We start from the raw sequence: 18,932 nt of genomic DNA on the forward strand, positions 1-18,932 counted from the left end.
TGCAGTCTGAGGACATCTGTTTCCAGCAGATCGGCCGCGTGCCTCTGAATTCTGAAGCGCTTAATCAGAGCACTGGGGGAGCAGGTCCCCAAGGCCTTGTCGCTGGCTCCCGAGTCTGCAATTCATACGAGAAACAGCATATAGTTCACTGGGCTGAAATGTGTCCAGAAAAAAAAATCTGACCTGCTGCCATGTGCCACTATATTCTATGACCACAAAAGAATTTTCTGATTTTTATTAGACATAAGCATTGGTGCTTTGGATTTGTTAAAGAAGACTGTTTTGACCCTGGTCTCTAAGGCAGTGAGAAAACAGTCTGATATTGGGGTGGAAAAAATTCCTCATAGCGGAAATATTTTAATTGTGTTTATTGGTCTCCTGGTGTAAGCTGCCGATTGATTAGTTTATTCCAAACTGACAGTAAGTCTATAGTACTCAAGTGTCTGATATATTTTTTGTGTATTTTTAGGATCTTTTGTAAATTCCTGGTTAAAAATGTCTCTCCATTGGTCATGGAAACTCCCCTCTTTTGCATTAGGGACTTTCTTTCAATGTAAAAGTTAATATGTAATTTCCTATCGAGTTTTAGAACTCTGAGGGGATTAGGATTAATTTTCATCCCTGCATCATCGAATTTAGGACCTCAGTTTTCTAACCACACATTAGATGGTAGTTTCTAAGTAATACATGGGCCCAATTTATTATCGCCAATGCTGATACTAGTTACTCTAATTGAGCAGCTACTGTATTACTATCTGAAAAGAAATCTGTAAAGTGTTAAAATATTGTATTTTTGACAAAGTGTACATAATTTAATTAGCAGTAATAATGGGACTTCTCTGCACAGATGACTGGTTTGGAAAGGGAGTGGGGAAATGGAGCTGGTGCCAAGACCTGGAGAAGCAAAGCATTTCACAAACTAGTTTCTATAATTAGTTTAGTTATTACATCTCTGAAAGGGGCAGCTTTCTCTAACTACCTACATCCACTGGATGACTTTTCATTCAAATTGATGCCCAAGACTTCCTTGATTTTAAAAAAAATCACCAGAAAAAAAAAGGAAGATATTCTCTTTCTTTTTTTAAAAATAAAAAATAGGAGGTAGCATTTCAAGTAACATTCTTCCTGTCTTCAAGCTCTAATGCAAAAGGGATGATTGCATTTTAACTAGCAGCCTGAAATGTTAACTGGCCAGTTTAGACGTAGAATCTGTTATTTGACGATATTGTTTCTTTTTAGTTATTTTTGCCCCTAACATACTATTTTAAATAAAAACCAAAAATATGTTTGCCATTTACCTAGACTACAGTATTATAGCAGTGCTGGCTAACCGACTGCTTAATCTTATTTGATGTGAATTCACTTACTTTGGAACTTGATGTCCACAAGTGTTTTGTTTTTAAATGAATTTTAAAGATATCCTTTTTATGCCTCCTTGGACCATTCTACATATAGTAAATAGAAGTAGATGTACTGGTAACTTTCTCAATGCCCTTTATTTTTACAAACCTAATCATACATATCATATTCTTTGAAATTATTCTTCTCAGTATGGTACTCTATCTCCCTCTAACTTTTAATCCTCCTACCCACCAAATGGCTACTCCTTTCTATTTCCTTTCTGCAGGTTCTATCAGTATTGGTTTTATTTTTATGAGACAGGGGGATACACAGTCAATGAATATTGAAAGAAAGATTTTACTCTCCTTTTTTTTTTTTTTTTGCGGTACGTGGGCCTCTCACTATTGTGGCCTCTCCCGTTGTGGAGCACAGGCTCTGGACACGCAGGCTCAGCAGCCATGGCTCACGGACCCAGCCGCTCCATGGCATGTGGGATCTTCCCAGACCGGGTCACGAACCCGTGTCCCCTGCATCAGCAGGCGGACTCTCAACCACTGCGCCACCAGGGAAGCCCTAATCTCCTTTATACAATGATGTTTTATGATAATTCTACCTGTTATTTAAAATAGTTTTAAGGGGAGACATCTTCATTCAAATAACTTTTAGTGACTTATTAGGACTCTGAGGGTTTACTGTTTACTCAACATCAATTTCCATTTATACCAAACTTAAGAACACATAGGCCTGTAAACATATTCTGTATATGGATCGAATCTACTAGTATGTTAGCCAATGATTTGTTTTTATTAACTCTTTCCAGAGGTCCACATAGAAAAGACTTATATGTCAGTTTCCTTCTTTTTTTTTTCTAGCCCTGATTTTATATCCCTTCTCTTTTTCAGACATCTAAATTTACCTAACATAGCTTTACAATTGAACAACTTTATGAAGAGAGGATAGGGCACCTAAAATTAAAAATGGAATGAGCATTTAACCCTAACTCCTTGAACTCATTAGCAAGCAAAGTAAATGAGAAGCAAATGCAGGTTCCCCTCCTTGGCTGATAATGCTATTGTCCTCACTTTCCGAAATTATTTTAGGACTTGCTCAGTGCTGTAGAGGCGAAAGAAGCTCTTGAAAGGGAAGTTAAGATCCTCCAAGAAAGGCTGCTTGCTGGCCAGCGGGGCTGGGATGCCTCAAAGCAGGAGCTGAGCCTCTTGAAGAGAAGCTCTCGAGTTGGAGAAGAGTTTGAAGGCCACTGTGGATGCAGCCGCAGCCTTGCAGAGCGAGTACTCCTCATTTAGGGAGAAAATTGCAGCCCTCCTGAGGAGCAGCTCGGGCACTCTTAGGCCCACGGAGGATGCCATTCTGGAGAGGATTCGCGAAATGGGCGGCCGCGAAGAGAGTGGGAAACGGGTGAGTGGGTGATGGCTGCGTACAAGCTTCTTAAGGACAGTCAGCTCCTTCATTCAGCATACTCAGTAAGTGAGTGGGTTGTCTGAGTTAGTTAAAAGTAGCATTTAAATGTGGTTGTACTACTTTCAATTATATATTATACTCCCGAAGCCCGACTGCATACTACCATGCGGGTTCTGGACTCAGAGCTACCCGGGCTGAATCTTGGTCTCTACTGCACACTCACTTGCTCCAGATGTGACCTTGGGCAGGTTCCTGAGAGGACAGCCTCTGAGATTTTGTTTCCTGGCCTGCTGTACAGGAACAGCCCAAGGTCCACACCCCTTGTCTGAAACCCTTGGAGCCTGCTGTGGTTTTGAATTCAGAATTTTTCAGTGTTTAGGGAGGTAAAATTGTCCCCAGAAAGGTAATGGAGAAAGCACCCTTCCACATTCTTCCTCAGTGGGGTCTGGGACAGCACCCCGTAATCACCACATTCATCTTCTGTGGCAAAAGCTGTGAGCAGCTCTGCTGCGTGGGACCCACCAAGACTGTGAATAGCCTCGGTCACTTCAGGTCAGGGTTTGTTGCCAAAGCCTGTCAGGTCAAGCTTTGCTAGCAAATAACTTCTGGAAAAAAACCGTCAGCTTGCAGATCCTTTTGGATTTTGGAATTGTGGATAAGAGTTCCTGGACCTGTAATTGTATCTGCCTCTTCAGGTTATTGTTTGTTGTAAGCATTAAATGAAAAAAAATTGTTAGGAAGTCCTTAGCACACTGTCTGGCAAATAGCAACAAGAAACATTAATTATTGCTGCCCTGGCCTCTCCTCCTCTCTCTCCTCCTCTCCCCTCTCTCCTCCTTTTCCTGATGTGTTGGTACCTGGAACAGTCTTTCAGGGGATCTATTTAACAAGTGGATTTAAAAATGGTTTAAATCACACATATGATTGAAGCTTGCTTAATTTTGTTACCTTATTTATATTCTTAACAATTCTCATTTTCTATAAAGCTTTGCTTAGCTGAGTTAATTTCAGCCCACACTCTGTTTAAACTATCCTCAAATCCAGATTATTGAAGTCCTAATTAATGAGGTTTTAAGGTAAATAATATCCAAATTCTATGTATAATTCCATTAGGAACTATTTCTTCTATTGAGTTCATGTTTTTGCTTGAAAGGAGAAAATGCGCTTTCCCTCCTTTTAATGATCCTAAAAAACTCAAAGTGATCACTAACTCAAAGTTCGGGGTTGCATTTGTAAATTTCCTTTAGTGATAAAACTTCTTTTAAAGAATAAATTTATTTATTTATTTATTTTTGGCTGCATTGGGTCTTCGTTGTGGTGCGTGGGCTTCTCATTGCAGTGGCTTCTCTTGTTGTGGCGCACAGGCTCAAGGTGCACAGGCTTCAGTATTTGCAGCACGTGGGCTCAGTGGTTGTGACTCGTGGGCCCTAGAGCGCGTGGGCTTCAGTAGTTGTGGTGCGCCCTAGAGCGTGTGAGCTTCAGTAGTTGTGGTGCATGGGCTTAGTTCCTCTGTGGCATGTGGGATCTTCCTGGACCAGGGGTTGAACCTGTGTCCCCTGCATTGGCAGGCGGATTCTTGTTTTGTTTTTTTTTTTTGCGGTACGCGGGCCTCTCACTGCTGTGGCCTCTCCCGCTGCAGAGCACAGGCTCCGGACGCGCAGGCCCAGCAGCCATGGCTCACAGACCCAGCCGATCCGCATGTGGGATCCTCCCGGACCGGGGCACGAACCCGCGTCCCCTGCATCGGCAGGCGGACTCTCAACCACTGCGCCACAAGGGAAGTCCCGATAAAACATTTTTAATTCCGTTTAAAACTCTGCAAAATTCACATGTACTCCAGGAGCAGCCCTGGTGACTCCTTTGTTCAAGTGTAGGATTCTCTGTGGATATAAAATGTTCACCCCTGTAACATGTGTGGGTCTCTGAGAGCGACTCAGTTTATCTTGTGATGCAGTACACATATGGGTCCTGGATTGGGGAAGGGAATTATTTACAGGACTGGGAAAAACTTCAAGTGACTTACCTTGAATAGTAATAGACGTACTTCAATAGCTAATGGATATTTGCCATTTCATTTTATTGTTCCCTCTTCTATTTTCCCAAATGTTTTCCTAAAACTATTTTAATTCCAGCATGTGAAACATGGCATAAAGTTGTCAGCATGAAGTATATGTTTATTTTCTAAAGCAAAATGATGTGAATTGGTTAAGCTGGGTATGCCTTCTCCCTCTCCTCATAAAACTGAGAATGATTCAGTGTGTTGAGTGCCTTTGTCCGCCTTTCCTACCCTGTAATTTTTTTCAATAGCTGCTCTCACTATTTAAAAGCCTGAAATCAAGCATATAGCTGGCATCTTGTGTGACTCATCTTCAAGTAAAATCAGGAGAAAATGGATTCCATATATTGTCTTAGAAATGTTCCTGAAGAATGGGAGCTTTGCAGATTGATGAATCTGTTTGTTGAGGAGGCTGCAACGCCCTGCCAGCTGCTGTGGATAAACACACAGTCCACTGTTGAGTAATACCCTTGTGCTCCGGGCCTGGCAAATTCTCCCCTTCACCGTGACTCCTACTTACTGAACATTGCTTTGCTTGTTTACCTCCTCGCTATTCATTTTCACTCTCCTCTATTTGCAGTTCGGGGTAGAACTCAGGACACCACCCACACTTTTTCAGTAAGTCATTTCTACTTGTTCCATGCTTTTCTGATTATAACAAAATCTAATTTTCTTTTTAAATGCTTTACTATATCTTAGAGCAGGGTGTCTCAGCTATTGACATTTTGAGCTGGATAATCGTTTGTTGTAAAGGCCGTTCTGTGTATTGTAGGATGTTTAGCAGCATCTCCAGCTTCTACCCACTAGATACCGATAGTACCTCTTCTCCCCAATTCGTGACAAGCAAAGATGTCTCTAGACATTGCCAAATGTCCCTGGGGAGTGGGGGGTGGGCGGTGAAATTGCCCCTAGTTGAAAACCAGTCTCTTAGAGGAATGTTCTACTGTGGGGTTCCCAGGAATTCTAAATGAGTGTTTCGATGTTATGCAGCCTGAAATTTCAGGACACTCGTAACAAGTGTTTTTGAAATAATGATTTCTTACACAATGACAGGAAGCCGTGACATTTTCAGATTTTAGTTTAGAATCTTGAGGCAAAGTTTTTTTTTTTTTTTTTTTAAATTTTTAGATGTTTCCAAACTGGCTAATCACCTGGCTGAGAATTGATTTGTACAGAGAGGACAGGACCATGAGTGATTTTCCATGTCGTCTCCATAATTATAGACAAATTAGTACAACCTTACAAAGATTTATCTAGACAGCTCGTCTGTTCTGCTTTAGAGCAGACACAAGGCTGTACATCCTCCACTGGAGCTTTTCCAGTCTGGTGTGGGAGCTTTGGGGAAGCAATCCGATGCCATAAAGGACCTGAGATGTTTCTGCAACTCCCACACTCCCCCTTCTGATCTCATCATTCTGCTCTATTCTTAATCCTCCAATATCCTAAACCAAACGTTTGCCCAGAAGCTTCAAGTAGACTTCCTTTGACATTTAATTGTCCAGTATTATGTTATATAGCCACCCCTGGCTACAAGGACATCTGGGAAAGTACACAGATAGAGATTTCAGCTCTCCCAGCCTCTATAGTGTATTAATTTCCTAGAATGGCCATGACAAAGTACCACTACCTGGGTGGCTTAAACAACAGAAATTTATTGTCTCACAGTTCTGGAGGCTTGAAGTCCAAAGTTAAGGTGTTAGAATTGGTGTCTTCTGAGTGCTGCAGGGGAGAATCTGTTTCACACCTCTCACCTAGCTTCTGTAGCCTCAGGTATTCCTTGGCTTATGGAACATGATCTCTCTGTGTCTTCACGTAATTTTCCTTCTACTTGTGCGTCTCTCTTTCCAAATTTCCTCTTTTAATAAGGACACCAGTCATATTGGATTAGGGCCCATCCTCAAAACCTCATTTTAACTTGATTATCTCTGTAAAGATTCTGTTTCCAAATAAGGTCACATTCTGAGGCACCAGGGCACTTCTCCACATCTCTTTTAGGGTGACCCAATTCAAATCATAATAAAAGTTGACATACACAGCTTTTATTATGTATGTCATACTTTTATTACGTATGACGGGTGTAGGGCTAGCCTGTCAATAAAGTTGGCCATACATACTGACAAGAAGGAAGGATAATTTGATTGGTTCCTGATAACTTATTTTTTATATTTCTTGAGTGAAAATCTGGTTTGAATAATCAGAAGAGAATTGTTCATGTCCAAAAGGCACTGGCCCTTAAGTGACCTAAGTAGCTCTTTCTTCAGTTTTGAGCTCTCATGTTTCCATTGGGTTTAATCTTAGGGCAAAAGTGCCTCTCTGGAAAAATCAACAACTACCTGTCCTTGGGAAGTAAATTAATTCTGTTAGGGCATTATGACTTCACTTCCAAAATCCAAGCTGCTTGTTTTTGAAGTATGGTTTATTTCAGGGCCTTCTTTTTGTTTTTTAAAAATTGGGATATGTATTCTTTATTACAATCCACCCCCCTCTTCCCTGCCCTATTCCATGTATCTCTAGTGTTGAAATCCCTGGCACATCTTGTCCCACAGAGTATCAGGGATATATTAACAAATGACACTAAGAAAAAGGAGGAGAAAAAAAAAAAAAGGAAAGAAAATCACATGTCTTGGTGTGAGAAACACAACACAACTTGACAGTTTTTGTTGTGTTTTTTTTTTTTTTTTTTGCGGTACGCGGGCCTCTGACTGTTGTGGCCTCTCCCGTTGCGGAGCACAGGCTCCGGATGCGCAGTCTCAGCGGCCATGGCTCACGGGTCCAGCCGCTCCGCGTCATGTGGGATCTTCCCAGACCGGGGCACGAACCCGTGTCCCCTGCGTCGGCAGGCGAACTCTCAACCACTGCACCACCAGGGAAGACCAACAACTTTATAGTTTTGATGGGACACATATATTCACCGGGGCACTGGCATTTGATGTTCCTAAGAACTGAGTCAGATTGGAATGTTAATTTATTTGAATAAAAATATGTAAATTTAACTTTGAAAAGACTTGGTGGTATCATATTCATGGAGATCTAGGTAAGCGTATGAAGGTAAGTTCTGTGGTGCATAGAATATAGGGAAGTTCATAGCTGTTTGCTCCTCTCTGGGCGCCAGAATCTTGGCAGGGAGGTTGGGTAGGCTCTGCACAAATCAGCCATACTGGTGTTTTTAAAAGTTATACTCTTCTGAGTCTGCAGGTTCCATGGAACACTTTCAGGTCCACCCAGGGTGAGGATGCAGGAGGGACCCCCTCACCTTATTCCTTATTTGTCTTTCCCAGAAAGACTTCTAGTTGAAAAACAGGCTCTATGGGCTGAAAAGAGTTTGAGAAACATGATATAACATAATTCCTGAAAGGCTCCATAAACTCTTTATGACAAAAGCAAAGAATTGAGTGAACCCACATACTGGAGAAGTAATACTGATGATAAAGGTGGATGCAGCTAAGAATAGAACTACCATATGACCAAGCAATCCCACTCCTGGGCATATACCCTGAGAAAACCATAATTCAAAAAGAGTCATGTACCACAGTGTTCATTGCAGCTCTATTTACAATAGCCAGGACATGGGAGCAACCTAAGTGTCCATCAACAGATGAATGGATAAAGAAGATGTGGCACATATATACAATGGAATATTACTCAGCCATAAAAAGAAATGAAATTGAGTTATTTGTATTGAGGTGGATGGACCTAAAGACTGTCATACAGAGTGAAGTAGGTCAGAAAGAGAAAAACAAATACCGTATGCTAACACATATATATGGAATCTAAAAAAAAAAAAAGGTTCTGAAGAACCTAGGGGCAGGACAGGAATAAAGACGCAGACGTAGAGAACGGACTTGACGACATGGGGAGGGCGAAGGGTAAGCTGTGACAAAGTGAGAGAGTGGCATGGACATATATACACTACCAAACGTAAAATAGATAGCTAGTGGGAAGCAGCCGCGTAGCACAGGGAGATCAGCTCGGTGCTTTGTGTCCACCTAGAGGGGTGGGATAGGGAGGGTGGGAGGGAGACACAAGAGGGAGGAGATATGGGGATATATGTATATGTATAGCTGATTCACTTTGTTATACAGCAGAAGCTAACACACCATTGTAAAGCAATTATACTCCAATAAAGATGTTAAAAAAAAAAGTGGATGCAATATGTTGAACTTCAGTTGGGTGTGGAATACCGGGCTACTCGAATTATCTAATTTAGCTCATCTGCTCATCATAGCAAAGTCTATGAGTTTCAGAGAAGTTAATTTTTTGCTTCAGTTAACACGCTGGTAAGTGGTAGAGTGAGGACTTGAAATCAGGACTGTCTGACTTTAAAGTCCCTGTTCCACAGTCTGGTCTACATCAGGTGTCTGCTTCTTCCTTCAGGGTCATTATCACTCTCTGAGTCTAGTTACTGCACTTGCTCGAGGTCATTACTGATTGATTTCCATTGAAGACTTTGCTCTCTTCTGGTGAGGTCTGCAGCGTGTTGACTGTGGCTAAGTGATCACACAGTTTTCCATCTCTCCAGCTGAGATTTTCTGCATCTGTTAACTCTTTGGTTTCATTCCCTTTGCCAGGTCAACTGTGAGATAGGAGAACTGTGGAAGGATCTTCAGGTAGAAAGACTTACTTTCTACTGGGAGTCCAATGTGAAACCACATTATCAGTTGCACAGAAACGTGTCATCCCTTGTACAACATAATATCATTCGACAGCCCCTTAGGAGCCAGTATCCTGAGGACGTTGTTTGATAGCACTTGTTCTGTAGGTTACTTTGTATATGGTACTTAATGCATTTCTTGCATTAAGGTCAGATCTACTATTGCACTAAAGGTAGGAAATATGAAATGAGGGTTCTTAGAGCCTCATAGTCTCTAATGAAATTATAAATTTCCTTTGGAAATGGAATTCCTTGGATATGATTCTGAGCAGCTTGCCATCAAATAGCTGATTTCAAACACCCAAAGGAGTATAGAATTAATTGAATTATAGGCCTCAGACCTTGAGAGCCTTAGAAGGACAAAATTAGAGAGTTCAGAGATTAAGTAATTTAACCTTCCTGATTGTAGCACTTCAGCCCCCCATAACATTCTTAACAAATGATTGGCCAAATTCTAGCCTTCTCCAGTGACTGGGACCTCCACTGCCTGACATGTGAAGATGCTTAAAATATGAGGTAAAAACAAACCCACAAAATTGCATATATAATATCTCAACTATATTTTAGCAACACATACAAATAAATTATTAAAAAATATTGATAGTTGTTGCCTCTGGGTGGTGGGATCATGGGAATTAGTTTTGCTTATTTACACTTTTGTTTTTGTCCATAATGAATCTTCTTATACAGTGAGTATGTATCACTTTGAAATTATTGGGGCTGGGGGAAATTCTTTACGTTAGAGTAAGATTCTTTGATTTATACCTTTTGGTCCTCATCTTGAGCTCTGAGGGCAACTCAGAACAAATCCTACTATTCTTCTATATAATCGCTTTTTAAAATAGTTGAAGACAGCTTGAATGTCTTCTTGCCTTTAAATTTGGTTGTTTGTAGATAGGCAAACAGGAATTTTTTTTTTAAACCTGAGACTGTAAGTCTGAGACCGTCAAGATATTTTAATTTCTGTGAGAATGGTACTGAGTATTATGTAAATATCTACTACTTTTCCCCTTTCTTCTTCCAAAATAAACCATCAAAGCCAAACAGATGTATCATCTCAAACTTGATGTTTTTATTGAATTCAACATTTTCTGAAAATTGGATTTGGCAGAATCAATTTGAGTAATCTCAAAGTGTACTTGAGGTGTTTGGTAAATTTAAGTTCTTGGTTTAAGGGAAGGTCAGGACAAAGAGGGAAACTCCAGGAAAGGATGGAAGTGTTTGGCAAAGTAGGGGGTTGTGTAGAGTTTTCGGTCCTTTAATGGAGAAATAGTGATTTTATGCCTTAGACGAGGAGGTGGTGATCAGATTTCCTTGCCTTCTTATACTCCGCTATTGACCGTATTTAGAGTCTTTATATTAGTGGAATTTTGCCCTTTCAAATGCTAAAACGATGACATACTCCAAAAGTATTCAGCACAGACGCAGTACCACTGCACTTTAGTGCATGAATAACCAATATGCAATAGAAAGTTCTAAAAAAAGCTTGAAAAAATATCTTTCTGCCTTGAATTCCTGATAACGTCTCAAGGTTACCTATCAAGATTACCTCATTGTATAATCTTAATCTGGTATATGTGGTGAAAGAGTTTCTCTGGAAAACTCAAAGTACTTTGGTTTTCAAAGTACTTTCTGTCTGAATTCTTTTTCCAACTAAGCTTTGAAACTCCTAAATTAATAGTAGTTTTAGGAGTAAGTGTTTTCCCTAAATACTTCTCGAGGAACCTGTTTAAGGAATTATATAAAAATTAAAAATACCAGTAAAATATTTTATTAGCTAACGAATGTAGGTTTATTTCAAGCAGAGGTAAATACAGCTATCCATTACCTGTTTTTTTTAAGTTAATTGTTAGAAAGAATCTGGAAGCTGTTGTTATAAATAGTTTTGTCCCTTCCTCTAAGCACTAGATTTTAACACTTTGTTGCATCTGAAACAAGGCTTATCCTTGTTCTGTTTCTTTGTTTCCAGATGGTCTCCCAGCTTGAAGCCCAAATATCTGAGCTTGTTGAAATGAGTCTGGGTTTCACCAGAGAGCTCTACAGAGAGCCCAGAAAGCAGAAAACAAGTTGGAGCCTCTTCGGGGTCAGCTGACACACCTGGAGGGAGAGCTGGTCTCTGGAGACGTTTGGCGAGACAACTTGAATTTCGAGAAGCAAAAAGTAATAACCTGAGGGCATGTCCATGGGTGGAAACATCTGCTGCAGTATAAAATTTCACCTGCAAATATTTTGAATTTTACAGTACTTTGGTAGATTGGTTAAGTTCTGAGTTCTGAGTAAATTTCAAGGAACAGTGGATATTGTTTTGGTGTTCCTTCCTATTGTTTGGAGCTTCCTTGATTCAAGTTAATTCAATTAAATTCAACAGGTATTTATTGAACGTCTGTTATATATGAGACTCTGAAGGTTTGGGGGGTAAGGTATAACACGCAGTTCTTGACCATAAAACCTCATGATTCAATAGAGGAGACAGACATTCAAATAATTTGCTGTACTATAAGGCTATAAGTGTTATAATAGATGTATTGATCAACAGAGTGCTCTAGGAGTCCAGTGAAGGGAGTGATAAATTCTGGATGAGGGGAGAATTTTACAGTGGAGGAGATAATCAAGTTCATCTTTGAAGGATAAGTAGGATTTTAGTGGAGAGAAAGAGCAGATACTGTAGGGGAAACAGTTTGAACAAAAGCATGAAAGTTGCAAGTGCATAAGTATATTCAGAGAGCTCAGAGTAGCTGTTGCCATGTGGCTGGAACGTGGCATTCTTGGTGAGGCTCTGGCAGGAGAGCAGACTGGACCGGCTCGGGTTATGAAGGTTGAGTTCTCTTTATTCTGTAGACTATGATGTGCAATAAGTGACTTTTGAACATCACAGTATTTTAGAAAGATCTCATCACTGTGGAGCTGGGATTGCCATGTGGAGAGACTCAGAAATGATAGTGGTGATAGCCCAGCGGGAGACAAGGAAAGTAGAGTGAGAAGAGATGGGGTCTAAGCTCAAGATTTGACCCTGGGAAGACCATTGGTGACATCCGAGCGGCAGTTTTAGTAGAGCGGTGGGGAATAGGAGGGGTGACCAGTAAGAGAAGGGCTAGAGACTTAGACGACTACCAAGTCTGGTGAGCAAAGAGAAAAGAGGCATGAAGCCAAAGCTGAGAAAAACAAGATCAGGGAAAGGTTTTATCGGACAGAGTGGCAAGGTACATGTTTGTACCTTGTCACGGGCATCTGTAGGGGAAGGAAAAGAGAGACAAATGGGCACAAGAGCATAGGTGCAGAGTTTGGCCTGAAAAATACTCTTCAGTTGAAAAATCTGTACTCTGGACACTCACGCATTTTCATTCTCTGTACTTAAAAAAGTTGAGGACGCATCATGCCTGTGTTGAGGGTTGGATATGCAAAGATGCCTAAGAGGTGTCTGTGAGAAATCCTAGCGTCATGGATGAGATGGGCAAACCAGGGCACAATTAGTACAGTTAGTGCTACAATCAAGATAGGTATAGAATGCCACAGGAATTCAGATAAAGGAGTAATTACTTCTTCCCTATTTCTGTGTGTGAGGAAATGAGCCATATTCACACAAGTGGTCACATGTGAGAGGGGCCCGAAAGAATGAGTAGGAACTTGGCAGGCAGAAGCGGTGGGGAAGGAATTTGAGGCAGAGGGGACGGCAGGAAGGATGAAGAAATAGAGGGTGACAGGGAGACTGGAACCTGATGCTTGCTGAGGCAGAGACAGGAGGCAGCTCTCAAGGTGGCAGGAATAACTGAGGCAGGGCAGGCTGATTACGCGAGGCTTTATCCTGTGGGTAACGGAAAGCCCCAGGAGGGTTCTGACTAAAAGAAAGGTTTTTCTGAAGGCAGAGTGGCTCTGAGAGTCTAGAGGCTAAAAGAAGGAGCCCGTTGGGGGATTCTTAGGATAGTTTTGATCAGAAGATAATAAGGGTTTGGATCAAGTAGGGGTTTTGTGCGTAAGGATGGGGATAGATTTGAAGAATTTGGGAGGGTGAAGGGAATTTCTTGAACGGATGTCTGAAAAAGGTGTGTTGGTTGAAATTTTGAGCTTGAAAGGAAATCCTGCACCTGAGTATAATGCATTAAATTGGAAGATATCTGACTGCCGGACATCTACGCCTAGATGTTCCACCAACACCTTGCACTAAACATATTCAAAACAAAAATGATTCCCTCTCCTCAAACTTGTCTCTCTCCTGCCTCAGTGATGGTGAGGTTATCTGCCTCAGTCGCCCAAGCCAAAATCCTGAGAGGCACCTGCAACGCTTCCCTCTTTTCAGCCAATTCCTAAGCACTGTAAATTCTGTCTCCTCAAAAGATCTCAAACATCCCCTCCCCCATCTCTGATTTAGAAGCAGTGCTTTGGTTCGGAGCATGATTTGCACGGACTGCAGAAAAACCCTTCTAACTGATCTCCCCACTGCTCCCAGGGTGGTCTTAATAAAATGCGTGTCTAATCTTAGCTTCCTCCATCCTAAAACTGGTCAAGGGCTCTGTATGGTTCTCACGATCAGGTCCTGATTCTTTCTTTACATGGCTGTGACCTGGCCAGTTTCCAAGTCCAGGCTCTCTCTCACCTGCAATCTCTCCAGCCAATGGTGGCAAAGTCAGAGCCCTCCTGAGACCAGCAGGGCACTGGTAGGGTGTGCGGGGAGTGGTCAGAGTCCAAAGACATCCACATTCAAATTTGTAATGTGGCCAAAGAAAAGAAGGCCCCCTTGGCAATCCATATTGCACATTGCTGGTCTCTCTGAGAAAATGTTCTCCTTACCTTCTTCTAGGAATAACTTTCCCTTCAAGACTCAGCTCCAATGTCACTTCCTCTGGAAGCCTTTCCTCAGAGGCTTAGTTCTTCACGCAACACGTACCTGGCTCTGTCACGGCACTAATCACCCTTTTTGTGTCCATGTCTTAATTCGTCTTTTCCAATCAACTCAGAACTTCTTGAGGCCCGGGGAAATAATTTTTTCTGGATTTTTCCAGGGCTTAGAGCAAGAATCAATAAATATTATTTAAATAATAGAAGAAGCATATCAAAGGCAAGACTTTTAGGTCGATAGTTGTCTCTTCCCGCCTTCGTTAGGATGACTCATTAGTTTTAATTGAGGTTATGCCAAAATAGCTTTCAGTTATGCAATCAAGGTGTGTAAACTGATTCTGCCCATGGTGAATCTTTCATAGATAACAGCCTATAAAATAGTAATAGTAGCCTTACTGCCTAGTAAGGCTAGTAGGCATGTAAGATTGAAAAGCAAAGGTGTATAGAGATTAAATTTAAATACAGGTAATTGAGGTAAATTTATTTATTTTTTATTTTTATTTTTTTGCAGTACACGGGCCTCTCACTGCTGTGGCCTCTCCCGTTGCGGAGCACAGGCTCCGGATGCGCAGGCTCAGCGGCCATGGCTCACGGGCCCAGCTGCTCCGCGGCATGTGGGACCTTCCTGGACCGGGGCACGAACCCGCGTCCCCCTGCATCGGCAGGCGGACTCTCAACCACTGCGCCACCAGGAAAGCCCCGAGGTAAATTTAAATAGTAGGCATGTAAGATTGAAAAGCAAAGGTGTATAGAGATTAAATTTAAATACAGGTAATCGAGGATTATACGACATAGAATATATTCATGCTAGACTGTGATTCAAATGAACAAAATGTACAGGAATCCTGTCAGCAACCTTACTTTCTGAGGCTTAGCCAAGATCCTTGAAAAGGCACTTTCTCTGTGAGGTCTTGGCTTAGTCCTGTCTTAATCCCCTTTGGCCTGCTGTAGATCCTTGAATGCTGAGTGGATGGGTCATATGTAGAAATAGAAAGAGAGGCTTTTATACCCTCGCATGAAAGGTACCAACTCTATTTTATTTAAAATACAAACAGTAGCGGTTATTTTGCTTTCATCTGCATAGATTAGAAATGAAATAGTCCATGAGGGGGGCTGACCCAACATTAAGAAGTGACAAACTGGGGCTTCCCTGGTGGCGCGGTGGTTAAGAATCCACCTGCCAATGCCGGGGACACAGGTTCGAGCCCTGGTTAGGGAAGATCCCACGTGCTGCAGAGCAACTAAGCCTGTGTGCCACAACTACTGAGCCTGTGCTCTAGAGCCCCCGAGCCACAACTACTGAAGCCTGCGAGCCACAACTACTGAAGCCCGCATGCCTAGAGCCCGTGCTCTGCAACAAGAGAAGCCACCGCAATGAGAAGCTCACATGCTGCAACGAAGAGTAACCCCCGCTCGCTGCAACTAAAGAAAGCCCGCACGCAGCAATGAAGACCCAAGACAGCCAAAAAAAGAAGTGACAAACTGATGATTCAGAGACAAAAACAGCCTGTGGTGGTCCTGTCACACAATACAGCAGCAATGTCTGTAATGGCTGTGACTTACAGGAGAGATGAAGTTTTATGTATGCTTTTCAACAAAATTGGAAAATATACACTTACAAATAATTTCATTCTGATGACTGAGATATAGATAGTTCTGCGCTTTAAGCTGGCATGCTTTAGTCATCAGGAAATGATACTTATTTAAACATATAATTGCCTAAAAATGCCAGATGGATGAGTTATTGCAATGAGAAGGAAATTTCAAAGATAGAACCCAGATCATGAAATTATGTTATAGAAAGGTCATTGTTGGATTTATTTATCCGTCAGGCACTTAGTAAGGATTAATGTCTGGCATGATGAGATAAGCCACAGAAATCAAGTGGAGGAAGATCCTAGGGTAGTTTTGTAACTTTAACCTGTTAAACTATGAACCTTGACTTCCCTGATACAGCTCAATTTTAGAATGTTGTTCCTTTAACTTTGATACATTAAAAACTTTTAAAGACATTTTCTAAAGAATTTTAACTTACAAAAACGAAAATGTTGCCCAAGTTTGTTTGTATGGAGAGCTCTGGTTTTAGCATGATTTGTAGAGCCCAAGAAGTGTAAAATGGCAACCGGCTAATTGGTCAATTTCCACCTTGGAGGCCAGGACCCACTTAGGTGGACAAAATTTCCATGGAAGGTATGTGGATGAGTGGATCGCAGGGGCTGGATTAGCCAGTAGATCCCAGGAGCTGGGAGGGTCATGGTAGCAGCAGCATGTACCCAAAGCAGAGAGAGGCAGATGCAGTCAGGAGCGTGCCACATTTGTCAGGTGGCAGGGTTAAGAAGAGTGTATAATGTTAGACTGAACATCAAGGCCACTGACCAGGAGAGTCAAGAGAATTTGGACAAGGAACAGAACATGGAGCTGGCAAGGTGGTTCAAGAATTCATCACCAAGCACTGGAGTCAGGGGCTGGGCTCTGTACTGGGTTTAATGAGAACTACCTGTAAGCTTGGGAGAAAGACAAGGATTCTGTGAGATCACCTGTTAACTCTACTTTTGTGTCCCATTTTCATTTTTGTTCCTGGGTTTAGTATCTTAAATTTCTGGATCAGCTTTCAGAGGAAATGAAGTTGGACCAGATGGCTGCTGAACTTGGCTTCAACACGCGTCTGGATGTAGTTTTAGCTCACACGGAGCAGCTGGTCTGCCTCGAGAGCCGCGCAGTCATTGAAAACAAGACAATCGCCTACAGTTTACACAGAAAGGTAGGGGATATTGCTGGTGTTGAGAGAAGGAAATTCTGAGAAACTTAAATCTTGAAAAATAATTTATTTCCACCATATTTGCCAGTGTGGCTAGGAAACATATTATACAAATATGTATTTAGAAGCCAAGTCTCTATTTCAAGTCTGAAGGGAAAGTAAGTGTATCATCTAAGGTTATGTTTGACTGTGAATAGCTTAAACAAGTTGAAGTGGTCTTTTTGGTATTTTTTTCTCTCACATCCATTTCTGGAGGTAAGCAGCTTAGAGTGAGTTGGCAGCTCTACTCTGTAAAGTTTCCAAGGACCCAGGCTCCTTTCAGCTCAGTAATTGCCCATCCCTAGGGTGGTCCTTATTGTCATGGGTCACAGTGGTGCCTAGAAACATTATATCTGTGTTCCGGGCAGAAGGTTAAAAAAGAAAGGGATGAAGAAGAGGGATGCAAAAGAACATGCATGAGCTGTCTTTTAAAGGAGGCTCCCGGAGTTTTCTATGTGAGCTTGTGTTTATATCCCACAGCTAGAATGTGTTCTGATGGCAAAACCTAGCTGCAAGGGAGGCTGGGAACTGTAGCCTGTACTCTGGGTAGCCATTTGCCTAGCTGAAAAAGTCAGTTCCTATGACTATGGGAGAAGGGGAGAGCTGGGCAACATCCAGCAGTCTCACCTTTATATAAGCTGTCTTGCGCTAGAAAGTAGAGAGGAGAAGTGTTTACTTTCCACTCACTCAAAGGAAGACTTAGAAACAGTTTAGACGACATAAATGAATGAATGGATGAAACATAAAAACATAATTATTATGTAATTATTGGCATTGGGGGAAGAAAGAGGAAAACACAGATGTGTCCTTAGAATAGTTCTTAGGAGAAAATTCTATGGTAGAATTATCGTGTATAGGCTGCTTAATGAGTCACATCTGGGTTCTCAGTTTGGTTCAGCCAAGCTGTGTGACATTGGGCAAATTATATACTTCTCTGTCTGTGTTTCCTCGTATTTAAGATGGGGATGATACCTACCTCACGAGGTTGTTAATAAATAGCATTTTTGTACTCTTGGTTCATAGAAGAGTTCTTGGTTCATATTTGACCTCTTCTCCATTTACTGTATCTTAAGGAATATTTTATAAAAGAAAGCAGACAATCCCCAGTACCATCAGAGACATTAAACTGAGCTACAACTCTTTCTGAAGTTCTCAGATAATTGATTTTTCCTCCATATCCAATATTATTCCTTCTTAAGTATTATAAAATTATTAAAATGACCAGTGTACAGAACTTACCATGGTAAATTTGCAGTAGAGTGAAATGTGACATGAAGAAGCTCAGGAAAGGGAGTTTAGTTAGAGAAATACTAAAAGCGCCTTGTTAAAAAAGGATGTGGGCATGGACATTGCTGTCACTGTGAGACAAGATCTTTAAGCCCTCATTTCAGTAAGCCCTTCACACCTTCAAACACTTTACTAGTGCAGAATATATAATTAGGGAAAATGGGATGGTCTTTAGCTCTAACCTTCTATAATTCTACACGATTCCAATTCCCAGTGTTTGTAAGAGATGAAAGAGGTTCCTGTACTTAAAATTCTACTCACTAATTGTGACATGTGAAGCCCAGGAGGATTTTTTTCACCTCCTAGAGTCCATAATCTTTTTCTAAAAACCATTACAATTTCTTTCATCAAGTTTGACCATCGATGCTAAGTGCTATTTGCAGACCCTCTTCAGCCTGGTTTGTGGATGGTGTAAGGTCTGGCGTATAGTAAAGACACTAATGAAGCAATGCCTTCTTGAAGTCCCTTCTATTTCTAAGATTTTCAATATATAAAGAAAGCTTTCCTCAAAATCTCCTTCATGTGGCTTACTTTAAAAATATATCAAC

General features: G+C 41.4%; 1 protein-coding gene across 1 annotated transcript in view; it reads left to right on the forward strand.

Annotated features, from left to right (window-relative positions):
• CCDC170 (coiled-coil domain containing 170) overlaps positions 1-18,932 on the forward strand; it is a gene marked incomplete at both ends in the record, with an annotated part of 85,621 nt that overhangs the window by 52,258 nt on the left and 14,431 nt on the right. The window contains 5 exon segments of the mRNA XM_079716744.1: positions 2,442-2,572; positions 2,574-2,757; positions 11,437-11,473; positions 11,476-11,627; positions 16,888-17,061. Coding sequence (XP_079572870.1) covers positions 2,442-2,572; positions 2,574-2,757; positions 11,437-11,473; positions 11,476-11,627; positions 16,888-17,061 — 678 coding nt within the window.

Source organism: Hyperoodon ampullatus (assembly GCF_949752795.1).
Source record: "Hyperoodon ampullatus genome assembly, chromosome: 12".
Taxonomy (NCBI): domain Eukaryota; kingdom Metazoa; phylum Chordata; class Mammalia; order Artiodactyla; family Ziphiidae; genus Hyperoodon; species Hyperoodon ampullatus.